Source organism: Oncorhynchus kisutch, linkage group LG16 (genome assembly GCF_002021735.2).
Source record: "Oncorhynchus kisutch isolate 150728-3 linkage group LG16, Okis_V2, whole genome shotgun sequence".
In the NCBI taxonomy this organism is placed as follows: Eukaryota; Metazoa; Chordata; class Actinopteri; order Salmoniformes; family Salmonidae; genus Oncorhynchus; species Oncorhynchus kisutch.
The window spans coordinates 14429801-14452318 of NC_034189.2; the positions used below are offsets into that span (position 1 = coordinate 14429801).

At 43.5% G+C, this 22518-nt stretch overlaps 2 protein-coding genes across 2 annotated transcripts in view; one reads left to right on the forward strand and one right to left on the reverse strand.

Annotated features, from left to right (window-relative positions):
• Nucleotides 1–16913, forward strand: part of khnyn (KH and NYN domain containing) — a 25332-nt gene extending 8419 nt beyond the window's left edge. Inside the window, exons 2-9 of the mRNA XM_020503978.2 lie at nucleotides 4239–4530; nucleotides 4801–4935; nucleotides 5413–7589; nucleotides 8676–8806; nucleotides 9048–9144; nucleotides 9585–9692; nucleotides 9989–10090; nucleotides 13035–16913. Coding sequence (XP_020359567.1) covers nucleotides 4264–4530; nucleotides 4801–4935; nucleotides 5413–7589; nucleotides 8676–8806; nucleotides 9048–9144; nucleotides 9585–9692; nucleotides 9989–10090; nucleotides 13035–13404 — 3387 coding nt within the window. The 5' untranslated portion in view covers nucleotides 4239–4263 and the 3' untranslated portion in view covers nucleotides 13405–16913. The remainder of the gene's footprint in view (nucleotides 1–4238; nucleotides 4531–4800; nucleotides 4936–5412; nucleotides 7590–8675; nucleotides 8807–9047; nucleotides 9145–9584; nucleotides 9693–9988; nucleotides 10091–13034) is intronic.
• Nucleotides 16914–20342: 3429 nt separating this feature from the next.
• On the reverse strand, nucleotides 20343–22518 carry LOC116354040 (proteoglycan 3-like). The gene is made up of 2 exons (XM_031793041.1): nucleotides 21791–22518; nucleotides 20343–20696 (listed from the first exon to the last, which is right to left on the reverse strand). The coding sequence occupies exons 1-2, from the start codon at nucleotides 22146–22148 to the stop codon at nucleotides 20638–20640; spliced, it is 417 nt and encodes a 138-aa protein (XP_031648901.1). The 5' UTR covers nucleotides 22149–22518; the 3' UTR covers nucleotides 20343–20637.

Consider the following 22518-nt stretch of genomic DNA (forward strand, 5'->3'; position numbering starts at 1 on the left):
CAAGGCAGACCTGTTAATTGAAATGCATTTCAGGTGACTACCTCATGAAGCTGGTTGAGAAAATGCCAAGAGTGTGCAAAGCTGTCATCAAGGTAAAGGGTGGCTACTTTGAAGATTCTCAAATATAAAATATATTTTGATTTGTTTAACCCTTTTTTTGCTTACTACATGCATTATTTCGTAGTTTTGGTGTCTTCACTATAATTCTACAATGTAGAAAATACAAAAAATAAAGAAACTCTGGAATGAGTAGGTGTGTCTAAACTTTTGACTGTTACTGTATATATATATATATATTAGTGATGCACCGATATGATGTTTTTGGCCGATACTGATATGTGATATTTTCCTTGCCAAAAAACGATACCGATAGCGATAACCGATATATAAACAATTTTAGCGGCCTTTTAAGCATTCTGGTTAAATAGTTAACACACACACGTGGACGCAGCGGTCTAAGGCACTGCATCTCAGTGCAAGAGGTGTCACTACAGTCCCTGGTTCAAATCCAGGCTTTATCACATCCGGCCGTCATTGGGAGTCCCATAGGGCAGCGCACAATTGTGTTGGACGGGGTAGGTCATCATTGTAAATAATAATTTGTTCTTAACTGACTTGCCTAGTTAAATAAAGGTTACACACACACCACATTGACCAAAATGTTATTTTGTTGGCATTTATATAGGTCCCCATTACCAGTAAAACATAATCAAAACCTATTTCTTTCACTTACTTGCTGTGCTATTTTATTGTTAATTTGTTCAGTCGTTTCTTTCTCAACCAGGATTTCATCATACATGTCAAGCAGTGCAGTTTCAGCTCTGTCTGTCCGTGTCCTCTTCCTCGGTGCCCACTGTCACTGTGTCTGTTTCCATCTTGTCCAGCTCTGTCTGTCCGTGTCCTCTTCCTCGGTGCCCACTGTCACTGTGTCTGTTTCCATCTTGTCCAGCTCTGTCTGTCCGTGTCCTCTTCCTCGGTGCCCACTGTCACTGTGTCTGTTTCCATCTTGTCCAGCTCTGTCTGTCCGTGGCCTCTTCCTCGGTGCCCACTGTCACTGTGTCTGTTTCCATCTTGTCCAGCTCTGTCTGTCCGTGGCCTTTCTTCCTCGGTGCCCACTGTCACTGTGTCTGTTTCCATCTTGTCCAGCTCTGTCTGTCCGTGGCCTCTTCCTCGGTGCCCACTGTCACTGTGTCTGTTTCCATCTTGTCCAGCTCTGTCTGTCCGTGGCCTCTTCCTCGGTGCCCACTGTCACTGTGTCTGTTTCCATCTTGTCCAGCTCAGTCTGTCCGTGGCCTCTTCCTCGGTGCCCACTGTCACTGTGTCTGTTTCCATCTTGTCCAGCTCAGTCTGTCCGTGGCCTCTTCCTCGGTGCCCACTGTCACTGTGTCTGTTTCCATCTTGTCCAGCTCAGTCTGTCCGTGGCCTCTTCCTCGGTGCCCACTGTCACTGTGTCTGTTTCCATCTTGTCCAGCTCTGTCTGTCCGTGGCCTCTTCCTCGGTGCCCACTGTCACTGTGTCTGTTTCCATCTTGTCCAGCTCTGTCTGTCCGTGTCCTCTTCCTCGGTGCCCACTGTCACTGTGTCTGTTTCCATCTTGTCCAGCTCAGTCTGTCCGTGGCCTCTTCCTCGGTGCCCACTGTCACTGTGTCTGTTTCCATCTTGTCCAGCTCTGTCTGTCCGTGGCCTCTTCCTCGGTGCCCACTGTCACTGTGTCTGTTTCCATCTTGTCCAGCTCAGTCTGTCCGTGGCCTCTTCCTCGGTGCCCACTGTCACTGTGTCTGTTTCCATCTTGTCCAGCTCTGTCTGTCCGTGTCCTCTTCCTCGGTGCCCACTGTCACTGTGTCTGTTTCCATCTTGTCCAGCTCTGTCTGTCCGTGGCCTCTTCCTCGGTGCCCACTGTCACTGTGTCTGTTTCCATCTTGTCCAGCTCTGTCTGTCCGTGGCCTCTTCCTCGGTGCCCACTGTCACTGTGTCTGTTTCCATCTTGTCCAGCTCTGTCTGTCCGTGGCCTCTTCCTCGGTGCCCACTGTCACTGTGTCTGTTTCCATCTTGTCCAGCTCTGTCTGTCCGTGGCCTCTTCCTCGGTGCCCACTGTCACTGTGTCTGTTTCCATCTTGTCCAGCTCTGTCTGTCCGTGGCCTCTTCCTCGGTGCCCACTGTCACTGTGTATGTTTCCATCTTGTCCAGCTGTGTATGTAACATTTCACTTTAACTCGGTTTCTTGTCTTTTTCAAAGTAGCAGTCCTTGTACATAGCATCGAGCATGGTGGCGACACAGTAAAGAAAGAATGCCACCAAATCGCTTGTTCACAGCCTGTGTCAGCAGTTTTGTTGAGCAGGCTTTTCAATGCCATGACAGAGGGTATCACATCTGCTGCAGGCACAGTTGATGAGCTTATTTCTCAAGTCAGTTGTTTGTCAGCTAGTGTGTTCATGTTTCCGAGTTTCAAACATGTTCTCAAATGCGATTGAAATGGCAGCAGTGGTATGACAACCAGCACATTCATGAGCATACAATATGACTTTCCTCAGTACGAAATCCTCGACGACCCACTGTGCTGTCGGACTCAGCATGCTCATGGGGCTGATATCGCTGGTCCAAATGTCAGTCGTGAAGCTAATAGCAGTGACACTATTACTGTGTAACTCCGGTAGGGCAACATCTGAAAAATAGCGCACATGCTGCTCAACCAGTCTGCAAAAGCCAACATCACCCACGACAGAGAACGGTTGATTGTCAAGGGCAATGAATTTCATTATCTTGGCGTTAATGTATTTCGCCTTTGAATTTTCTTACTCTTTCAAATGACTGCTCGACAAGTTGACTGCTCGACAAGTTGACTGCTCGACAATGTTGACTGCTCGACAAGTTGACTGCTCGACAATGTTGACTGCTCGACGATGTTGACTGCTCGACAATGTTGACTGCTCGACGATGTTGACTGCTCAACAATGTTGACTGCTCGACAAGTTGACTGCTCGACAATGTTGACTGCTCGACAATGTTGACTGCTCGACAATGTTGACTGCTCGACAAGTTGACTGCTCGACAATGTTGACTGCTCGACAATGTTGACTGCTCGACAAGTTGACTGCTCGACAAAGTTGACTGCTCGACAAAGTTGACTGCTCGACAAGTTGACTGCTCGACGATGTTGACTGCTCGACGATGTTGACTGCTCGACGATGTTGACTGCTCAACAATGTTGACTGCTCGACAAGTTGACTGCTCGACAATGTTGACTGCTCGACAATGTTGACTGCTTGACAATGTTGACTGCTCGACAAGTTGACTGCTCGACAATGTTGACTGCTCGACAATGTTGACTGCTCGACAAGTTGACTGCTCGACAAAGTTGACTGCTCGACAAGTTGACTGCTCGACAAGTTGACTGCTCGACAATGTTGACTGCTCGACAATGTTGACTGCTCGACAAGTTGACTGCTCGAGCCACACAGTAGACATTGTGGGCTAGGTTAGGAATGCTGTGTTCTACGTGCAGAGAAACATTTTACGTGGCGTCATTACTTCATGTACCTACGTTATATAGGTATGCACGTCAACTTTGACATCGGTTTTACACATCGGCGTTAAATTAGACATCGGGTCGGTGCCGATGTTGGCATTGTTAGCTAATATCAGCCGATTCCGATATGTTCCCCGATATATTGTGCATATATGTAAATATATATATATATATATATATTTTTTTTTTTTAGCTAAACAGGTGGGGCCACCTGCCCTGAATAACGTAACATCACTGGTAATTACCAGTTGGAGGGGCGTTCGAGTGGGGTTTTCCTAGTTGTATGCGGTAAATACCAAAGTCCCACTTGGGTTATGAATACTGCTTAATTACCTAGATGAGTCTTGCGAGGCCATCCTTCCAAATCTCATCTCGTTGACCTATAGATCTATGCTGATATGGTTGTCATTGGCTGACATGGGCAAATCAAAGATTATTGTTCGGGTACACAGATTTGTAGATGTTTTCACAGCGAAATGCTTGTGTTTCTAATTACACACATAATCTAGAAAATAATAATAATAAATATATTAAGTTATTCATATTTTATATTAAATAAACAGACATGGTTCACACTCTCGGTGTCTTCTCTCTCAATTTTCAAATTCAGTATCAAAATGCTTTATTTGCATGTCAAAAATTCCATGTGTATTGTCTCTCATTCTCTCTCTCCCTCCCCCTCTCTTTCTTTCTCTGTCTCCCACCATCTCAGTGAGTTTTGACATCTACCCAGTCCCATGGCGTCTGCCCTAAGCCATCTCTCTCCAATGTCTGTAAGAGTGAGAGAAGGATGGAGTGATAATGGAAGAGGAGAGGAGCAGGTGGAGGATGAATTTGCGTGTTCCGGAGTGCTACGCGGTGCCCTGTGGTCCTTCCATCCCTCAGTGGAGAGGATATTTGGGGTGTCCTTTACGATCGGTAGAGAGGAGGATGCTGTGTTACCCCATGATGGACAGATCTGGCTCAAACTAAAAGGAGTGAGGAAGGACGCAGTGGCTGCCAAAGTAAGAAATGGCGCTTATTGTTGTTGTTTTTAACTCCATGTTTTTAATGATATGTTAACTTGTTTTGAGGTTGAGGTTAACCTTATGTCTTTTGCATTAATGCAAGGTGGTCATTTCTTATATGTGTCTCAACTTGGGCCATGCGGTTTTTCTGATCATGTCATCTGACCAGGGAAAACTCCAAAACTTACTCTATGTTGTAACATAATATAGTATTAAATCTTTCTCTCTCTCCCCACTTCCTCCTCTCTCTCATTCTCTCTCCTCCAGTTGTTTGTGAAGGGAGTTGTGAACCAGGAGGCCCAGCAGGAGGTTCCATATCCAGGTGTCCTTCACTGTGTGTTCTGTGGAGCCCGAGGGCTGTTCATGGAGTGCCTGATCAGAAACACCTCTGCTTACATACTGGTAAGAATAGACAAATAGACAACACACACACATACAGGCTGCACACACACACACACACACACACATAGGCACGCAGGAACACACACACAAAGTTGATCAGATGGATGATGTAAAGGAAGGAAATGCACATTAGAGGAGATGGAGGTTGTGGGTTTGAGTCTTTATTTTTATTTTATTTTATTTAGCTAGGCAAGTCAGTTAAGAACCTATTCTTATTTACAAAGACGGCCTACCCCGACCAAACCTTAACCAGGACAATGCTGGGCCAATTGTGCGCCTCCCTATGGGACTCCCAATCACGGCCGGTTGTGAAACAGCCTGGAATCTAACCAGGGTCTGTATTGGCGCCTCTAGCACTGAGATGCAGTGCCTTGGACCTCTGCGCAACTCGGGAGCCCCTAAGTCTCTTTAGAGAGATGGCAAGAATAAGGCTAAAGTTAAGATTATCTCAATTTCTTCCCATTTCCTTTCCTCCAGGTGGGTTCCCCAGGCTTCCTACTCATCTCAGGACTGGCAGAACCAGTGGTCAGGGCCTATTCCCTCATCACAGACCTGGTGAAGAACTACGAGGTCACCCAGGGACGAAGAACCGAGCCTGGCGACAGAGGATCAGGCGAGACCCTGGATTCCCGTCGGGCCTTCAAATCCCTGGTGGAGAGATGGGAGGACAGGCACACTCTGGATCTGCTGGTGCTACCAGGGGTGGTAAAGGAGACTCTACTGGATCTGGTGAGGGAGTCTGGGCTGGGATCCAACCCCGGCCCTGGGGGCTCGAACCTCAGTCTTGGGGGGTCTAGAGACAGAGCGGGTCTAATGGACACTGATAGCCAGAGACGATGGGACAACCAGTCAGGCTTGGACATACTAAAACTTATGGATACCAGAGTAGGGACCAGAGCTGGAGAGGCTAGGGACATAGAGGGAATGCAGGAGATTTCCACATCAAGGAGAAAACCTCCTGTAAATTCCACCCACAACCAAGACCCTGGTCTACGGAATATTGGGCAGCTTTCTCAACAAAAGACGTTCACTAGCTTACATGTACAAGAACGAGAGATGGGCAAAGATGGGTCACAGAGAGCGATAGAGAAAGACGCAGCACCTCGACTTCCCATCTTCCACTCTTTCCTTCAAACCGAGGAGGAGGGGCAAGGATGTTCCCAACAGGAGGTAGAGGATGAAGAACAGGGGGAGGAAGGAGAGGGGGAGATGTTGTCAGTAGGGAGTAGGGAGGAGTTTGGGCTCTTGCTGAAGTTCTTCACGGCTATGGGCTATGCAGAAGATGTGGTAATGAGGGTCCTGGCCCAGACCGGACCCAGAGAAGTCTCCCAGATTCTGGACCTGGTCCAGCAAGAACATGACCGGACCGGTCTGGCCATGAACCGCCCAGTGGAGATGGAGCACACAGAGGTAGAGGAGAGGGAAGGTAAAGGAGTGAGAGGAAAGAGAAGCGGTATGGATGGAGGGATGGGAGTGGAGCTGGAGGGAGGTGTAGAAGAAGGGGCGGGGAGTAGAGAGGAGGGGAGAAAAGGCAGGGAGAGTGGAGGGTCTACCGCTAACCTGTCTGAGGATTCACTGAAGGAAGGCAGGGAGAGCGTCGAGGGCGGCATGGAGGGAGGCGAAGGGGGGAACGAGGAGGATTTTGTCCTGGGAGTTGTGAAGAGGGCCGCAGCCAGTTGTGGATACACAGAGGAGAAGGTAGCAGAAGTGTACAGTATGTTACCTGAACTGTCCACACGCCAGCTACTCCTGGAGCTACAGAGGGAGGGAGCCAGAGAGACAGAAGCTGCATCCCAGGACCAGGTACGAGACGAACCAAGAGAGGTGGATGAGGCTGTCTCAGAGCTACATAGAAAGGACAGAGCAGGAGACAGGAAGGAGGAGAGAGGTAGAGAGATGGAGGCACCAGCACCGCAGTCCACTGCTACTGAGAAGAGAGGAGAAGAAAGAAAGAGTGTGAAAGGAAAGAGTGAAAGGAAGACCAATGAGGTAGGAGTGACCGCGCCGAACCGAATCGGCGATGGTACAGTTAAGGTTGAACCAGATCTGGCTCAATGGAATGCCATAACAAACCAGATTCCATTCCCGATTCACAGTCACCAGAAGAATCCCACACAGACACACACCCCCCATCGAGCCAGCCCCCCTTTAGTCACAGGGCCGCCTCAGCCCACCTACCCCAACACACTACCCCCACAACCCACCTACCCCAACACACTATCCCCACAACCCACCTACCCCAACACATTACTCCCACAACCCACCTACCCCAACACATTACTCCCACAACCCACCTACCCCAACACATTACTCGTACAACCCACTTACCCTCTCTTATTTCCCCATCAACTCGTTTACCCTCCCACCCAGCCACCCTTACCCCCCACCCTTACCATGAATAACTCCTCAACAACCAGAGCGAAGGAGAAACGTGGTCTCTTTCCCCTAGCAGTAGAGGGAAGGGATCTCCCAGCCCTAACAGCGGTGGCTGTTGATAGACAAGGTCTCCCGACCATGGCAGCAGGGGCTGTGGTGACAGGGCAACAGCGCTTCATGGAAGGCCTCCAGACTCCATTTGACCTCAAGCTGACCGACCAACCAGGAGACCCGGGACTCAGGATGGTCATTATCGACGGGAGCAATGTTGCGATGAGGTGAGTATGAGGGAATGTGAGAACAAGAGAAGTGAGTATGAGGGAATGTGAGAACAAGAGAAGTGAGTACTAGGGAATGTGAGAACAAGAGAGGTGAGTACGGGGGAATGTAAGAACAAGAGAGGTGAGTACGAGGGAATGTGAGAACAAGAGAGGTGAGTACGAGGGAATGTGAGAACAAGAGAGGTGAGTGCGAGGGAATGTGAGAACAAGAGAGGTGAGTACGAAGGAATGTGAGAACAAGAGAGGTGAGTACGAGGGAATGTGAGAGCGGATGAAGGGATAAAAGAAATATGTAGAAAATGTAACCACAGACAAGAATAGCAGGCAAAATGTTGCGGTTATTCATTCGATCATTAATGTAGTTATTTATGTTAACGCTTTCATTGAAAGCAGTGTAGAAAGAACAGCAGCATACATACATACATACCTGTGTGGCCCCTGCAGTACTTGAATCCACAGCTGTTTTAGTGGTAATGCTATGCTCTACCTGACAGCTAGCTATAGTTTACATGATTCAAAGCACATACTTAACTATACAAAGTATCAGTATTATACAGTATTTATTTAGGTTTTATCCCACTCCTTCTCTATAGTCACGGGCTGGGCCATTTAATTAGGTTTTATCCCACTCCTTCTCTATAGTCACGGGCTGGGCCATTTAATTAGGTTTTATCCCACTCCTTCTCTATAGTCACGGGCTGGGCCATTTAATTAGGTTTTATCCCACTCCTTCTCTATAGTCACGGGCTGGGCCATTTAATTAGGTTTTATCCCACTCCTTCTCTATAGTCACGGGCTGGGCCATTTAATTCGGTTTTATCCCACTCCTTCTCTATAGTCACGGGCTGGGCCATTTAATTAGGTTTTATCCCACTCCTTCTCTATAGTCACGGGCTGGGCCATTTAATTAGGTTTTATCCCACTCCTTCTCTATAGTCACGGGCTGGGCCATTTAATTAGGTTTTATCCCACTCCTTCTCTATAGTCACGGGCTGGGCCATTTAATTAGGTTTTATCCCACTCCTTCTCTATAGTCACGGGCTGGGCCATTTAATTAGGTTTTATCCCACTCCTTCTCTATAGTCACGGGCTGGGACATTTCTTTTCGTGCCGAGGCATCGCCCTGGCGGTGCAACACTTCTGGAACCGCGGGCATCGCAGAATCAGTACCTTCCTGCCCCAGTGGAGGCAGAAGAGAGACCACCGGGGCAAAGGTAACACTATACATCTGTCTGGAAATCCAGGCTTCACATCCACCTAGCTCTTTCATGTCATCAGTTGTATCAATTCAGTTTTCAATTAAGTTACTTCAGGAAGAATGTATATGTATTTTTCTTTAGAATAGACCCCCAACCCTGTTTAGCCCCCTAAGTCATTGATTAATGGTGGTAAATGTGTGTGACTGTGTGTACTACATTCATAAAGGAGAGGTTGGTGTGTCTGTGTTATTTTCAGAGCAGCACTACCTTAGTGAGCTCCAGAACCTGGGTCTGCTCTCCTACACCCCCTCCAGAGAAGTCCAAGGGAAGAGGATCAACTCATACGACGACAGGTTGTTCTAGTCGCTCTCCTCTGTCATACAATAGATCTGCTTGTAAACTGCTCTCATACTAAATATATATATTGTTTGTAAACCGCTTACAAACTTTATCAGAAAATATCTACCTTTGAAAAGCTTATAAACGTTATCTGCTTATAAACTGCTTATTAACTTTAAGGTCTACTTATAAACAGCCAAAAACAGTGTATAAACAACTTATTAAAAAAATGAAAACATTCACATTCAACAGACAGCTGCAGTAAGGGATTAATGAACGTTATTTACGTTTGTTACAATTATACATTTACAGTAGAAGGCTTGTTAATATTCTCTAAACGGATGAAGTGACCTCCCCTTTACACTCTTCCTTCATCCCTCTTCCTTCATCCCTCTTTTCCTTCATCCCTCGTTTCCTTTATCCCTCTTTTCCTTCATCCCTCTCTTATCCGCAGGTTCATGCTGCAGCTGGCCCAGAAGACCGATGGAGTGATTGTGACAAACGACAACCTCAGGGACCTGCTGGATGAGTCTCAAGTATGGTGCGAAATCATCAAGAAAAGGTGAAAGAAAGAAAGAAAGAGAGAGAGAGAGAGAGAGAGAGAAAGAAAGAAATAATGAGATGGAGAAGATACAATGGGCACGGAATATGATTTGTAATTTAGTATGTTAGGAATCAGAAACATTTTCATAAATAGATTTTGGATAGATTTTTGCCTAACGTTAGAGTGCAACAATATCATTGTCACTATCTTAGTGGATTTGACCACTAAGGTAAACCTTGTGTATGAACCAACACCCCTTTGATTTGAAATGTATCCAGTCAAGTCCGTAACCTCAGTTTCTGTTCATTACCCAGACTCCTCCAATACACGTTTGTGGGGGATCACTTTATGGTACCGGATGATCCGCTGGGCCGAGGAGGACCCCACCTAGATGACTTCCTACACTCCCAGCACAGGTAACAAACACACATAGAGCCATACACTCATACACACACAAACCCATACATGCACACACACACACACACACACACCCTTCATGATACTTTCTTACTCTCTTCATTTCTCCCATATTAAAGAGCAACTGCTCCTAAAAAGCAACTTCTCGTTTTGAAATGTGTGTATTTGACATCTATATGAGTCAGAAACATTCTAGTATTAAAATGTACTACAATGTGTAAATAGAATCATTTTGGTCATAAAGTCAGTCTTGACCAAAATGTAGATTTGCGAGATGAGAGGAAAAAATGGTATGTCACAGAATGAAGGGTACCGTAACAGAATGAAGGGTACCTTAACAGAATGAAAGGTACCGTAACAGTTTTCCATGGGTTGGGTTTATTTCAATCCTGCCCACAGCTTGCAGCATCCAAGTAATCATCAGTTCGGAGCAAAGCTGCATGCGACTTGATCGTAATGCCCGTGGTCAATTTGGTTTGACATTCCATATCCCTACCACTTTTGAGAAAATGGCCTGTAAATGTTTTTGGTACACCTACTGGAGAGCTCTTCTTTGTCTACACCCATTCAGCATCATTCACATCCTCTTAAGCCTTAGCCCCACCCATCTTTAAGGATTTACTGTGTAGTAAACAACCAAAGATCAAGACTAAAAGTGGTGAAAGTGGTAGCAAAAAATACGCTTTATCTAGTCCTTGGCCTATTTCCTAATCTGATTTTGGTGCAGGTCATGTTGTTCTTCACATTACCCTCTATGGTAAACATACACTATATCAGATCAAATCTGAGTTTATTAGTCAAATGCGCAGGATACAGAAGGTGTAAACGGTACTGTGAGATGGTTACTTGCATTGTGGAGTCTTTTGTTTAGACATGTAGCTAGCTAAATAATGAACCATAATCCCAACTCGTATTACCATGATCTATGCATGAATCTGCTGGCAGCTAGCTAAAGCTAACCAATTATGTTCAATGATAGCCTCCTGACATTAGGCTATAACTAGCAATGCAAATTGATTTCAGAAATACAAAAAAATATTACTACACAGATCATACACATAATGTTAGCGAGCGAGACAACCAACTAACATTAGCTAGCTAATAGTACGCTTTAAATTAAAAGGACTTTCTGACTAAATTAGAAACATAATATCTGAAAATGTAGCTAGACTCTTACCTGTATACATGAATGAACGTTTCTCCCTCTGTCATGGATGCCATGGTTGCCCTTAGTTAGAAGATGTAATCCAGAGACAGGTGTTTTATACAACAGCCTCATGTGTTCTCTTTTTGACTCTTTTCGTATTTGGCAATCATCTCTTGGCTTCCACCGGGCATTCCAATGATTTCTAAACTCGGTCAAATTATTCCATTTCAACAACACTATTGATCACCGTTTCTTCTGTTGACAGTGATGGGAGAAGTCTACAATGTCTGGTTCAATTCAAATGTTTTTACCTAAATCAGGAATTCCATTATCGTCTGATTAATTTTCAGAGTCAACATGGCATAATTCTCCAGATTATAGTCCACCACTACTTTTTCCCACTGATCTTTTCCGATGGCACTATTAACTTCAGGGCAGCAATGCAACACTTTTTCAGTTCTTCATGATATCTTTCAAAAAAATCTGTGGTAGAAAGGATTATCCACACATACTGAGCAGTGCATGTTATAGACAGAATCATGCTACATGGCAGACCAATCCAAAATCTTCTCTTGACATGTCCAGCCCATCCATTATCTCAGCCAATCATGGCTAGCGGGAGAATTCCTGTATTCTTCTGTGGCTAAACCAACTAGGCTCGTAATTTAACAATTGTATTTGCAGATGCCATACAAGTTTGTTATTAAGGCACTTTAAAGTTCACCTGTTCCAGAAGGCATTTCTGACAGAAAATGTATTTTGATCAAAAATATAAATAAAAGGTTCAAATGCCTCTCCTGTGAAGTAGTGATGTGCAACATACACCTAGCTTCCTGAAACGGGTCACTGTTGGAGAAATTCATTTACAAATATTGAAGGCATTTACTGAGGCAACTAAAACATGTGTATCATGAAAATATTGTCCCATTCACATTGTGTTATTTGAAGGTCAAACCAACTTTTCCACAGTCACACACCAGCTGGCTGAATTGGCTGAACAATTTTGCAAACTCTTCCCACCTGCAAATACACACAAGAGACACCCACATCAAACCACACCCCAAAACTAACTCACATTTTAATTAATAAGGATCCGCCCCTTTTTTTTAAACGTTCACCTAAAATGACATACCCAAATCTAACTACCTGTAACTCAGGCCCTGAAGCAAGGATCTGCATTTTCTTGGTAACATTTGAAAGGAAACACCTTTGAAGGTTGTGGAAATTTGAAAGGAATGTAGGAGAATATAACACAATAGATCAGGTTAAAGATAATACAAAAAACAAAAAAAACATTATTTTGTATTTTTTGTACCATCATCTTTTAAATGCAAGAGAAGGCTTTAGTGTATTATTCCAGCCCAGTTGCAATTTATATTTTCGCCACTAGATGGCAGAAGGGTATGTGCAAAGGTTTATACTGATCCAACGAACCATTGCATTTATGTTTTGTATCAAAACTGCCCAAATGTGCCTAATTTGTTTATTAATAACTTTTCATGTTCAAGACTGCACTCTCCTCAAACAATAGCATGGTATTCTTTCACTGTAATAGCTACTGTAAATTAGATTAGATTAGATTAACAAGAATTTAAGCTTTCTGGCATTATCAGATAGGTCTATGTCCTGGGAAAGAATACGCTAGCTCAACTGTTCCGTTACGATCCCGAAGAAGTTTAAGTCATGGCCGCTAGAATTTCTTTATAAACCACATCTAAAACAATGTCAAATCAGGAAACATGATCACCCTTTAACAGGTATGCATCCCTCTCTATCTCTCTCTTTTCTTCTCTCAGGTCTCCTGTCTCAGGCAGTCACTCATTTGCAGGTGTGGCATCCTCCTTCCACTCTCCCCGAGCGCCAAGGGCCCAGACAGAGGTCCTTCAGTTCCGTGACCGGACACCAGGGGTCGTTGTGGAGCCAGATCCCAGCCAGGCCAGGGGGAATGGGCAGGCTAGGGCTGGACGCGGTGGCCCAGGCATGGGCCTTGGTCTGGGGCTGGGAGTGAAGAGGAGTGCAGAAGAGACCTCCAGGCTTAGGGAGAGCCTATCCCAGGTGTTCCCAGGACAGGATAGCATGGTTACTCTGGTGCTGCAGTGTAATCCTACAGTGACTGACATCAATTCATTGTCACACTTTATACTGGAGCAGGAGAGTGTAGACTGAGAGTAGTGTTTTTGTGTGTGTATGTGTGTGTGTGTTCCAGAGAAGAAGATGTATTAATGTATTTTATTTCAATGTTTGATTGATAAGTCTCAGTTCATAGACCGACGGGGCTAAACATTGTTTCTTAATCTATTTATATCGAATTAAGTTTGAAAACAGGACCAAAAATCGAACCATTTTAATGGACAGGGGCGCAACTTTCACCGTTTTTTTTTAAATAATTGCACTGTTTTATCATTGTAGTGTGATACAAAACGTGGTTCCAGTATGCTTTACGGTCATGCAAAAGCCTCACAGCTGTCGGCTAGGCTGTTTTCTGGTTTCAGCTAGCTGGATTTCGGTCTGCACAGACAACACAGAGCATGCAGACAGCATGTATGAAGGCAAATCTTCTGAAAGGCTGGCATATAGGACCAGCACAGGAGAGATGAACAGAGGCAGCTTCTGTCTGTGTTGCACTTTTTCTAAGAGTTGTAAAAACAAGCAGAACAGAAACTGGCTACTCCTTAGTTGACTGATCTAGCTGTGAAGGTAACTGCTGTTTGACAGAAATAATAATATTCTCAGTGCAGCTAGTAGTGTAACTGGCATGTTACGTTAGCTAATGTTTCATCACCTCTTGACTGAAGTGAATGAACTGCTAGCGGCTTGTTAGCTCGCTAGTATCTCCCACAGCCAGTTCAGCTCTAGCTAGCCTCTAACTATCTGTCAGGTAGCAGTATCTAACAGCTGTTGTTTGTTTCGAAATGTTTTGTAGCTTTTGTTATGTCCCGTTTCAACAGAAGTACATTAAACTATGTACTATTCTACCATTAGTTAGCAGAGCTAGCCAAAAGTTGGCTAATGTTAGCTAGCTAGCTTTTTTTTGCCTAAATCACAGTAGTCTTGAACCAACCGATGAAATCAGCGGGCAAATGATTGACGACAGATATTGTGATGTTTTTTCAGCACATTGTATGTTTTTATTAGTCAGTACAGCAATGTAACGTTATTGATCTGTCAGTTTCCCTAGCTAATTCCCTACTTTTCACACTGACACAGTATAAACAGCTCTACAGGCTGCACTGTCATGGTGCACAGTTAATACACAATACTATGCTCATCATGTCTTGGCAGGATCAGATGGTGACAGGTGTCCCTGCAGCGTTAGACAGCCATGGAAGACTAGTCTAGAGATCTCAGGTGAATTTTGCAGTATATTTTAACAATCAGTGAATAAATACAGTTCCATCTTGAGTTGATGAGTAGGCTAGTCTGGGATCTGGGAATAATGGTAATTTCAATTGTTTAACCATTGATTCTATTCCTGGTATATATATCATGTATAAATGTACCCCAATGTAATTCTTTGTCATGCCTCATCTGAGCGGGATCAGATGGTGACAAGGGTCTCATCAGGGTCAGGTAGCCAGGGAAGACCAGTCTGTGACGGAGCTAGGTGATTTATTGCAGATACATGACTTCATTTTCTCTGTGCAGCAAACACTGGACAAGCAAGACGCTTCAAAGATTATAACTATTCTAAGACAGTCTGACAAGCCTTTAAAGTTGATTTCCAAACTGTATCAAGTGTTGATAGAGGCTTTTCCCAATGACAAAACATGTAAAACAAAAATGTGAGGAGACCTTAGAGACGCTATTGATGATGATGACTGGATACAGATATGTTAGAATGCTCCGTCACGTTCATTTCATTTCAGACAGAAATTACTGCACTTTAAGACCATCCGTGGAACGTACTATATGCCAATGAAACTGAATATCATGCACTCAGAAATGTCATTATTCTGCTGGAGGTGTAAAACACAAAAGGGGACATATTTGCTTATGTTGTAGTCTTGTGAAGGCTTACTGAATTCTGGCAATGACTATGTTCTTTTATCTCAGGATGTCTACAGATTCTCACTTGTTTTTGTTTGCTTGGAAATGTTGATACTGGAGACTATTGTCAGAAGAAACTGTGTAACCTAGTATTTATAGTGGCTAAGAAATGCTTTGCCATTCATTCGAAGGTTGGTTATCCTCCCGAAATGGATCGAAGACATGTCAAGTTATGTTTCACTAGATTGGATTTATTAAAAGATTAAGGGTATACTGTGCAACTTTCACACGGTCTGGATTCCTTATATGGAATACTGACAAAAGGAGTCTGTATTGAAAGCATGCCCACGTCAGGGGAGATACCTACTTAAGTCAACCCTAGCTGCTAGGCTGCTCAGTCCTGGCGCTGGGGGTCTGCCGTAATGTTGGTTGTCACTCTGGCCTTGGGCTAACATAGCTGAAACCTATAATGAATGTTTCCTAAAGCTGAGTGGAGTGTGTTGGTTTGGGGCGCAGCCGGATGGTGGACCCCTAGGGGCAGGACCGGGTGACCCAGCTATATTGTGTGCAAGTAAAGAGAGCTCTACATCACTATTAGACCTTTTTTTTTTTTTTTTTACTAGGCAAGTCTGTTAAGAACAAATTAATATTTACAATGACGGCAAACTCCAGCCAAACCCGGACTACACCCTATGGGACTCCCAATCACAGCCAGATGTGATATAACCTGGATTTGAACCAGTGACACCTCTTGCACTGAGATGCAGTGCCTTAGCTTTAGATGCCCCCAAAAATGAGAGGACCCCCCCCACCCACCACCAAGTTATGCCCCTGCCTAAGGATATTACTGCAGAAATAGTTTGGACCCTATTATTTTAATGCTTTAGGCCACTGTTGTATTTTGTGGATGTGATGACTAGTGTTGCTAAATTCAATGTACTTTGCTTTTATTTATTAAACATAATATTACAGTATGGTAATATAAAGTTGCTGATGCTCAACTTCAAATCAAACATTTCAGACTGAAAATTTAACCTCTCAACTTTCTAGAGTTTTCCCAGTTAGTGAACACTATCAACGTTTCCCTTTACCGTGGGGATTGTGATCAAATCAATGCAATATTAGACACTTTCAATGCAAAATAACAAAACATAAACTATGCAAGAGATTTTGGTAATAATGGTATGGAAATAATAATGCATTTTCTTTTGTAAAGTGGTGTCTTGCATCAGTCACCTTGTCTGAAGGACAAGTGGATAAACTGGTTAATTTCAAGCCCTGCATGTTTTGGACGTACTATGGTCAGCAGGATACAGGAAGAAACATGGAAGCAAGATAACTGATGACTAACACGTGAAACAAGCATGCAATGCATACATTATTTTTAGGACGTGAAAAGGGTTCTACCATTGTTATAACCTAACCAAAAGCAGGTATGAGCGTTAGTGGGCGTGAACAAGCTCTGAGATGAGACGAAAATAATGGAGAAAGGTCAAGGGAAGCTATTTTCATATAGAGGGAGGGGACCCTATTCGTTATGCAAAGACAGAATCCTATAAAGGCAGGACTCTGTAATATGAGAATGTAGTCTCTTTCCATGGAGGGGCTCGGCCGTGTTATGTTTGTGATAGGGTCCTTCCATGGAAGGGCTCAGTTTTGCTACTTTGTATTAAAGTGTATATTGAATTCACAAGTTCTTGTAAAGAGTATTATATTTCTGAGACAATTCTCCACGACATTCACAGTAAACGCGCGCCGAAAGTTGCACAGAATTTTCACAATGCTCAAGTCTGCGCTCAGCAGATCTGAAATTTGCCCAGTGATAAAAAAAAATTATTGAAGGAACAGTTTTCATAACTGTGACCTTAATTGCCTACCGTCTGTAAGCTGTTAGTGTCTTAACGACCGTTCCACAGGTGCATGTTCATAAATTGTTCATGGCTCATTGAACAAGCATGAGAAACAGTGTTCAAACCGTTTACAATGAAGATCTGTGAAGTTGTGGATTTTTATGAATTATATTTGAAAGACGGTCCTGAAAAGTTATGTGGACACCTCTTCAAATGAGTGGATTTGGCTATTTCAAGCACTCCGTTTGCTGACGGGTGTATAAAATCAAGCACACATCCATGCAATCTCCAGACAAACATTGGCAGTAGAATGGCCTTACTGAAGAGCTCAGTGACTTTCAACGTGGCACCGACATAAGATGCCACCTTTCCAACAAGTCAGTTTGTCAAATTTCTGCCCTTTGCCCCAGTCAACTGTAAGTGCTGTTATTGTGAAGTAGAAACATCTAGGAGCAACAGCTGTGAAGTGGTAGGCCACACAAGCGGACGAATCTGGGTTTGGCGGATGCCAGGAGAACGCTACCTGCCCCAATGCATAGTGCCAACTGTAACGTTTGGTGGAGGAGGAATAATGGTCTGGGGCTGTTTTTCATGGTTCGGGCCCCTTAGTTCCAGTGAAGGGAAATCTTAACGCTACAGCATACAATGACATTCTAGACGATTCTGTGCTTCCAACTTTGTGGCAACAGTTTGGGGAAGGCCCATTTCGGTTTCAGAATGACCCCCGTGCACAAAGCGAGGTCCATATAGAAATGGTTTGTCAAGATCGGTGTTTAAGAACTTGACTGGCCTGCACAGGGCCCTGACCTCAACCCTATCGAACACCTTTGGGATGAATTGGAACGCCGACTGCAAGCCAGGCCTAAACGCCCAATATCAGTGTCTGACATCACTAATGCTCTTGTGGCGGATTACTACATTATGAATATTATTACAATAAACCAATCAATTACATAATTAATCGATAAATTAAATCAAATCAAATTTTATTTGTCACACATACACACATGGTTAGCAGATGTTAATGCGAGTGTAGCGAAATGCTTGTGCTTCTAGTTCCGACAATGCAGTAATATCTAAGAAGTAATCCTAACTAACAATTTTAAAACTACTGTCTTATACACAGTGTAAGGGGATAAAGAATATGTACATAAAGATATATGAATGAGTGATGGTACAGAGCAGCATAGGCAAGATACAGTAGATGGTATCGAGTACAGTATATACATATGAGATGAGTATGTAAACAAAGTGGCATAGTTAAAGTGGCTAGTGATACATGTATTACATAAGGATGCAGTAGATGATATAGAGTACAGTATATACGTATGCATATGAGATGAGTAATGTAGGGTATGTAACATTATATTAGGTAGCATTGTTTAAAGTGGCTAGTGATATATTTTACATCATTTCCCATCAATTCCCATTATTAAAGTGGCTGGAGTTGAGTCAGTGTCAGTGTCAGTGTGTTGGCAGCAGCCACTCAATGTTAGTGGTGGCTGTTTAACAGTCTGATGGCCTTGAGATAGAAGCTGTTTTTCAGTCTCTCGGTCCCAGCTTTGATGCACCTGTACTGACCTCGCCTTCTGGATGATAGCGGGGTGAACAGGCAGTGGCTCGGGTGGTTGTTGTCCTTGATGATCTTTATGGCCTTCCTGTAACATCGGGTGGTGTAGGTGTCCTGGAGGGCAGGTAGTTTGCCCCCGGTGATGCGTTGTGCAGACCTCACTACCCTCTGGAGAGCCTTACGGTTGTGGGCGGAGCAGTTGCCGTACCAGGCGGTGATGCAGCCCGCCAGGATGCTCTCGATTGTGCATCTGTAGAAGTTTGTGAGTGCTTTTGGTGACAAGCCGAATTTCTTCAGCCTCCTGAGGTTGAAGAGGCGCTGCTGCGCCTTCTTCACGATGCTGTCTGTGTGAGTGGACCAATTCAGTTTGTCTGTGATGTGTATGCCGAGGAACTTAAAACTTGCTACCCTCTCCACTACTGTTCCATCGATGTGGATAGGGGGGTGTTCCCTCTGCTGTTTCCTGAAGTCCACAATCATCTCCTTAGTTTTGTTGACGTTGAGTGTGAGGTTATTTTCCTGACACCACACTCCGAGGGCCCTCACCTCCTCCCTGTAGGCCGTCTCGTCGTTGTTGGTAATTACATAAATCATGAAGTTACTCATTTTCTCCCTATGGCGACTGTGCCCATTAAACCTACTTGAGTAAACACAGAGATGCATCCATTTCCCCTTTAACCCAGAATGTAAATAGAAACACACACTTTTCATGTTATGATAGTTTACACTTAGAAACTGAAAAAAAAAAACATTGAACCAATAACAAGAAAGCTGAAACATTTAGACATATCTTGGAATTATTGTTTGAACAACAAGTGTGAAAACAATCCAGATGGAATTTGACATTATAATGTATCGGTAATATTTAACTGTTGTTGGCTACTGCGTATAAAGAACAGAATATATACAGTACCAGTCAAAAGTTTACACACCTACTCATTCAAGGATTTCTTTATTTTTACTATTTTCTACATTGCAGAATAATAGTGAAGACATGAAAACTATGAAATAACACATATGGAATCATGTAGTAACCAAAAAAATGTTAAACAAATCAAAATATATTTTATTATTTAAGTAGACACCCTATGCCTTAATGACAGCTTTGCACACTCTTGGCATTCTCTCAACCAGTTTCATGAAGAATCTTTTTACAACAGTCTTGAAGTAGTTCCCACATATGCTGAGCATTTGTTGGCTGCTTTTCATTCACTCCGCGCTCCATCTCATCCCAAACCATCTCAATTGGGTTGAGGTCGGCTGATTGTGGAGGCCAGGTCATCTGATATAGCACCATCACTCTCCTTCTTGGTCAAATAGCCCTTACATAGCCTGGAGGTGTGTTTTTGGTCCCACTATGCACAAACCAGATGCAATAGTGTATCGCTGCAGAATAATGTGGTAGCCATGCTTGTCAAGTCGGCCTTGATTCCTAAATAAATCACAGACTGGGTCACCAGCAAAGGACCATCACACCTCCTTCCGTCATGCTTCACGGTCAGAACCAAACATACGGAGATCATCCGTTTACCTGTTCTGCGTGTAAACAAAGCCACGGTGGTTGGAACCCAAAATCTCTCATTTGGACTCATCAGACCAAAGAACAGATTTCCACTGGTCTAATGTCCACTGGCCGTGTTTCTTGGCCCAAGCAAGTCTTCTTATTATTGGTGTCCTCTAGTAGTGGTTTCTTTGCAGCAATTCAACCATGAAGGCCTGATTCACACAGTCTCCTATGAACAGTTGATGTTGAGATATGTGTGTTACTTGAACTCTCTGCAACCACACGGCAAGCGGTTCCGGAGCGCCAAGATGTAGTTGTGATGGTCGTTATAGATGACAGGTAAATGTGTAGTTAATTGTATATATATATATGGCCAGGTACTGCAGTAACCCTTTATCACTTGTACTAAAGTGGCTCTAATCTCTCAAAAGAGGAAGAGAAGGTGAGACTCACCTGCTGCAAGATGGCTTCCTGTACGTCAGGATCAGTCAGGTCCATGTTCTGGTCAGCTTCACGCTCACCACCTGCTGTGTCTTCTTCACTAAGACTAACAGAGACAGATGTAGGATCTTAAATTTGAGCTAGTTTGCTACAGCAGGAAAATAATCTTGCAGCAACAGGAAATGTGAATTATTATCTGGATTATAATTCATTTACATTTTGTAGGGGTTGATACATTTTTTGTAAAGTCAAAGGGGAAATTACAGTAGCTATAGATAATGCTGTCTAACCTATCTGCATGATGAAACAATCCGTAGTAAACTATTGTTTTGATGGTGGACTGATTGTATTATTTAGTTTTATGCAGCACAAACTTTCTATCCAAGCTGCGAGAGAGCGAGAAGAGAGCTAAGGATGGCTGTAGGATGTTTATTAAAAAAGTAGATTGGTTAATGATTGGTATACTGTTTCATTGAAAATGTATTTTACAATCTGCAATGCTTGAATTTTCCAATATGTAATTGCTGCCAACCAACATTCTAAATAGCAATATTGCGACACCGTAGAGCTATAGCTTTGTGAAACAAACAGTCTTAACATGAGAAAATTAGTCTTAACATGAGAAAATTAAATAAAAATAAACATGTATCCATTAAAGCAAAGCTATAGGCTAATACCAACCTGGACTCAGGGGTAAACGTAACATAGTAAATGTAAATCTGGGACATTAATTAGTGTGATATGTTACATTTCGTATGGTATGTATTAATTTGTGGATCATCCATTCCATATGATATGTTACGAATTACAATTTGTTGTGCCTAACATTAGCTTGGTTGCTAACGTTAGCTAGGCTAAGGGTTGAAGTTAGGGTTAGGTTAAAAGGTTAGAGGGTTAGCTAACATGCTAAGTTGTTGCAGAGTAGTTAAAAAGTAGTATGTCGCTAAATTAAATTAAATGCTAAAGTTGTCTGATGAGATTCGAACACTCAATCTGATTTGCTTGACATTAGTATTATACGCCCACCCATCCACACCAACTACTAGCACTAGCACCACATAATTTAATAGCCTATCGATAGGCAGCCGTGTAGGCGTCACAATTTCAGAACCATGGACAGCGATCAGTAGGCCATCAGTAGGGGGGGTTCAGAGAAACAGCGCTATGCCAGTGACACACACACTGTGTCATGTAACTCACCACTGTAGCAGCAAAAGGGAAGTTTTGTTCCACATGTGTAGTCTGCCCATGTGCCTGATTTACCAATCACCGACACACAGTTCCCGTAGCGATTATTGGGTGCTCTAGAACGCCAGTATCTGAATGAAGAGTTATTCTGGTCCGACCAGCTCCAGTCTCTGAACAGGCCGATCCACACCCAGTTTCCCTTCGGTACCATGTTCCCTATCTTCCTGCTCTCAGCCAGGTTCCTCACACTGGCCATGTCTGTGTAGTGCTGTCTGCAGTAGCTCTGCCCTTCATCCCACGTCATACTTTCATTTGACAAGATGAACCTCTCAGAAATGTTGGTTGTCTTTCCTGCAATTATTGAATGCATTCTTGATGTCAAGGTAAATATTTCACAAGAAATCTATACTTGTTTTCAATAATGTTTATATGGTGTCACTGCATATGCATGTTAGAGTATTTGTTAAGTTATGATGTCATTTCCTATTTTTTAAATGTTCTGATTGTACAAAACAGAGCTGTAAACACAAAGAGTAACATTTTCTCACCGTTGTAGCAGACCGAGTAGTATTTTATGATGCAACGGTCATCCCACCACGTCCCATACTCTCCTGTCACTACACAGTGGTGATCAGGCAATTTACCATCTGAACTGTCCCAGTTCTTAAACTCAGCCTCTCCATAGTAGTCCATATCTTCTAGAGACCACCTCCAGCTGTTTACACCATTATACAACCCTA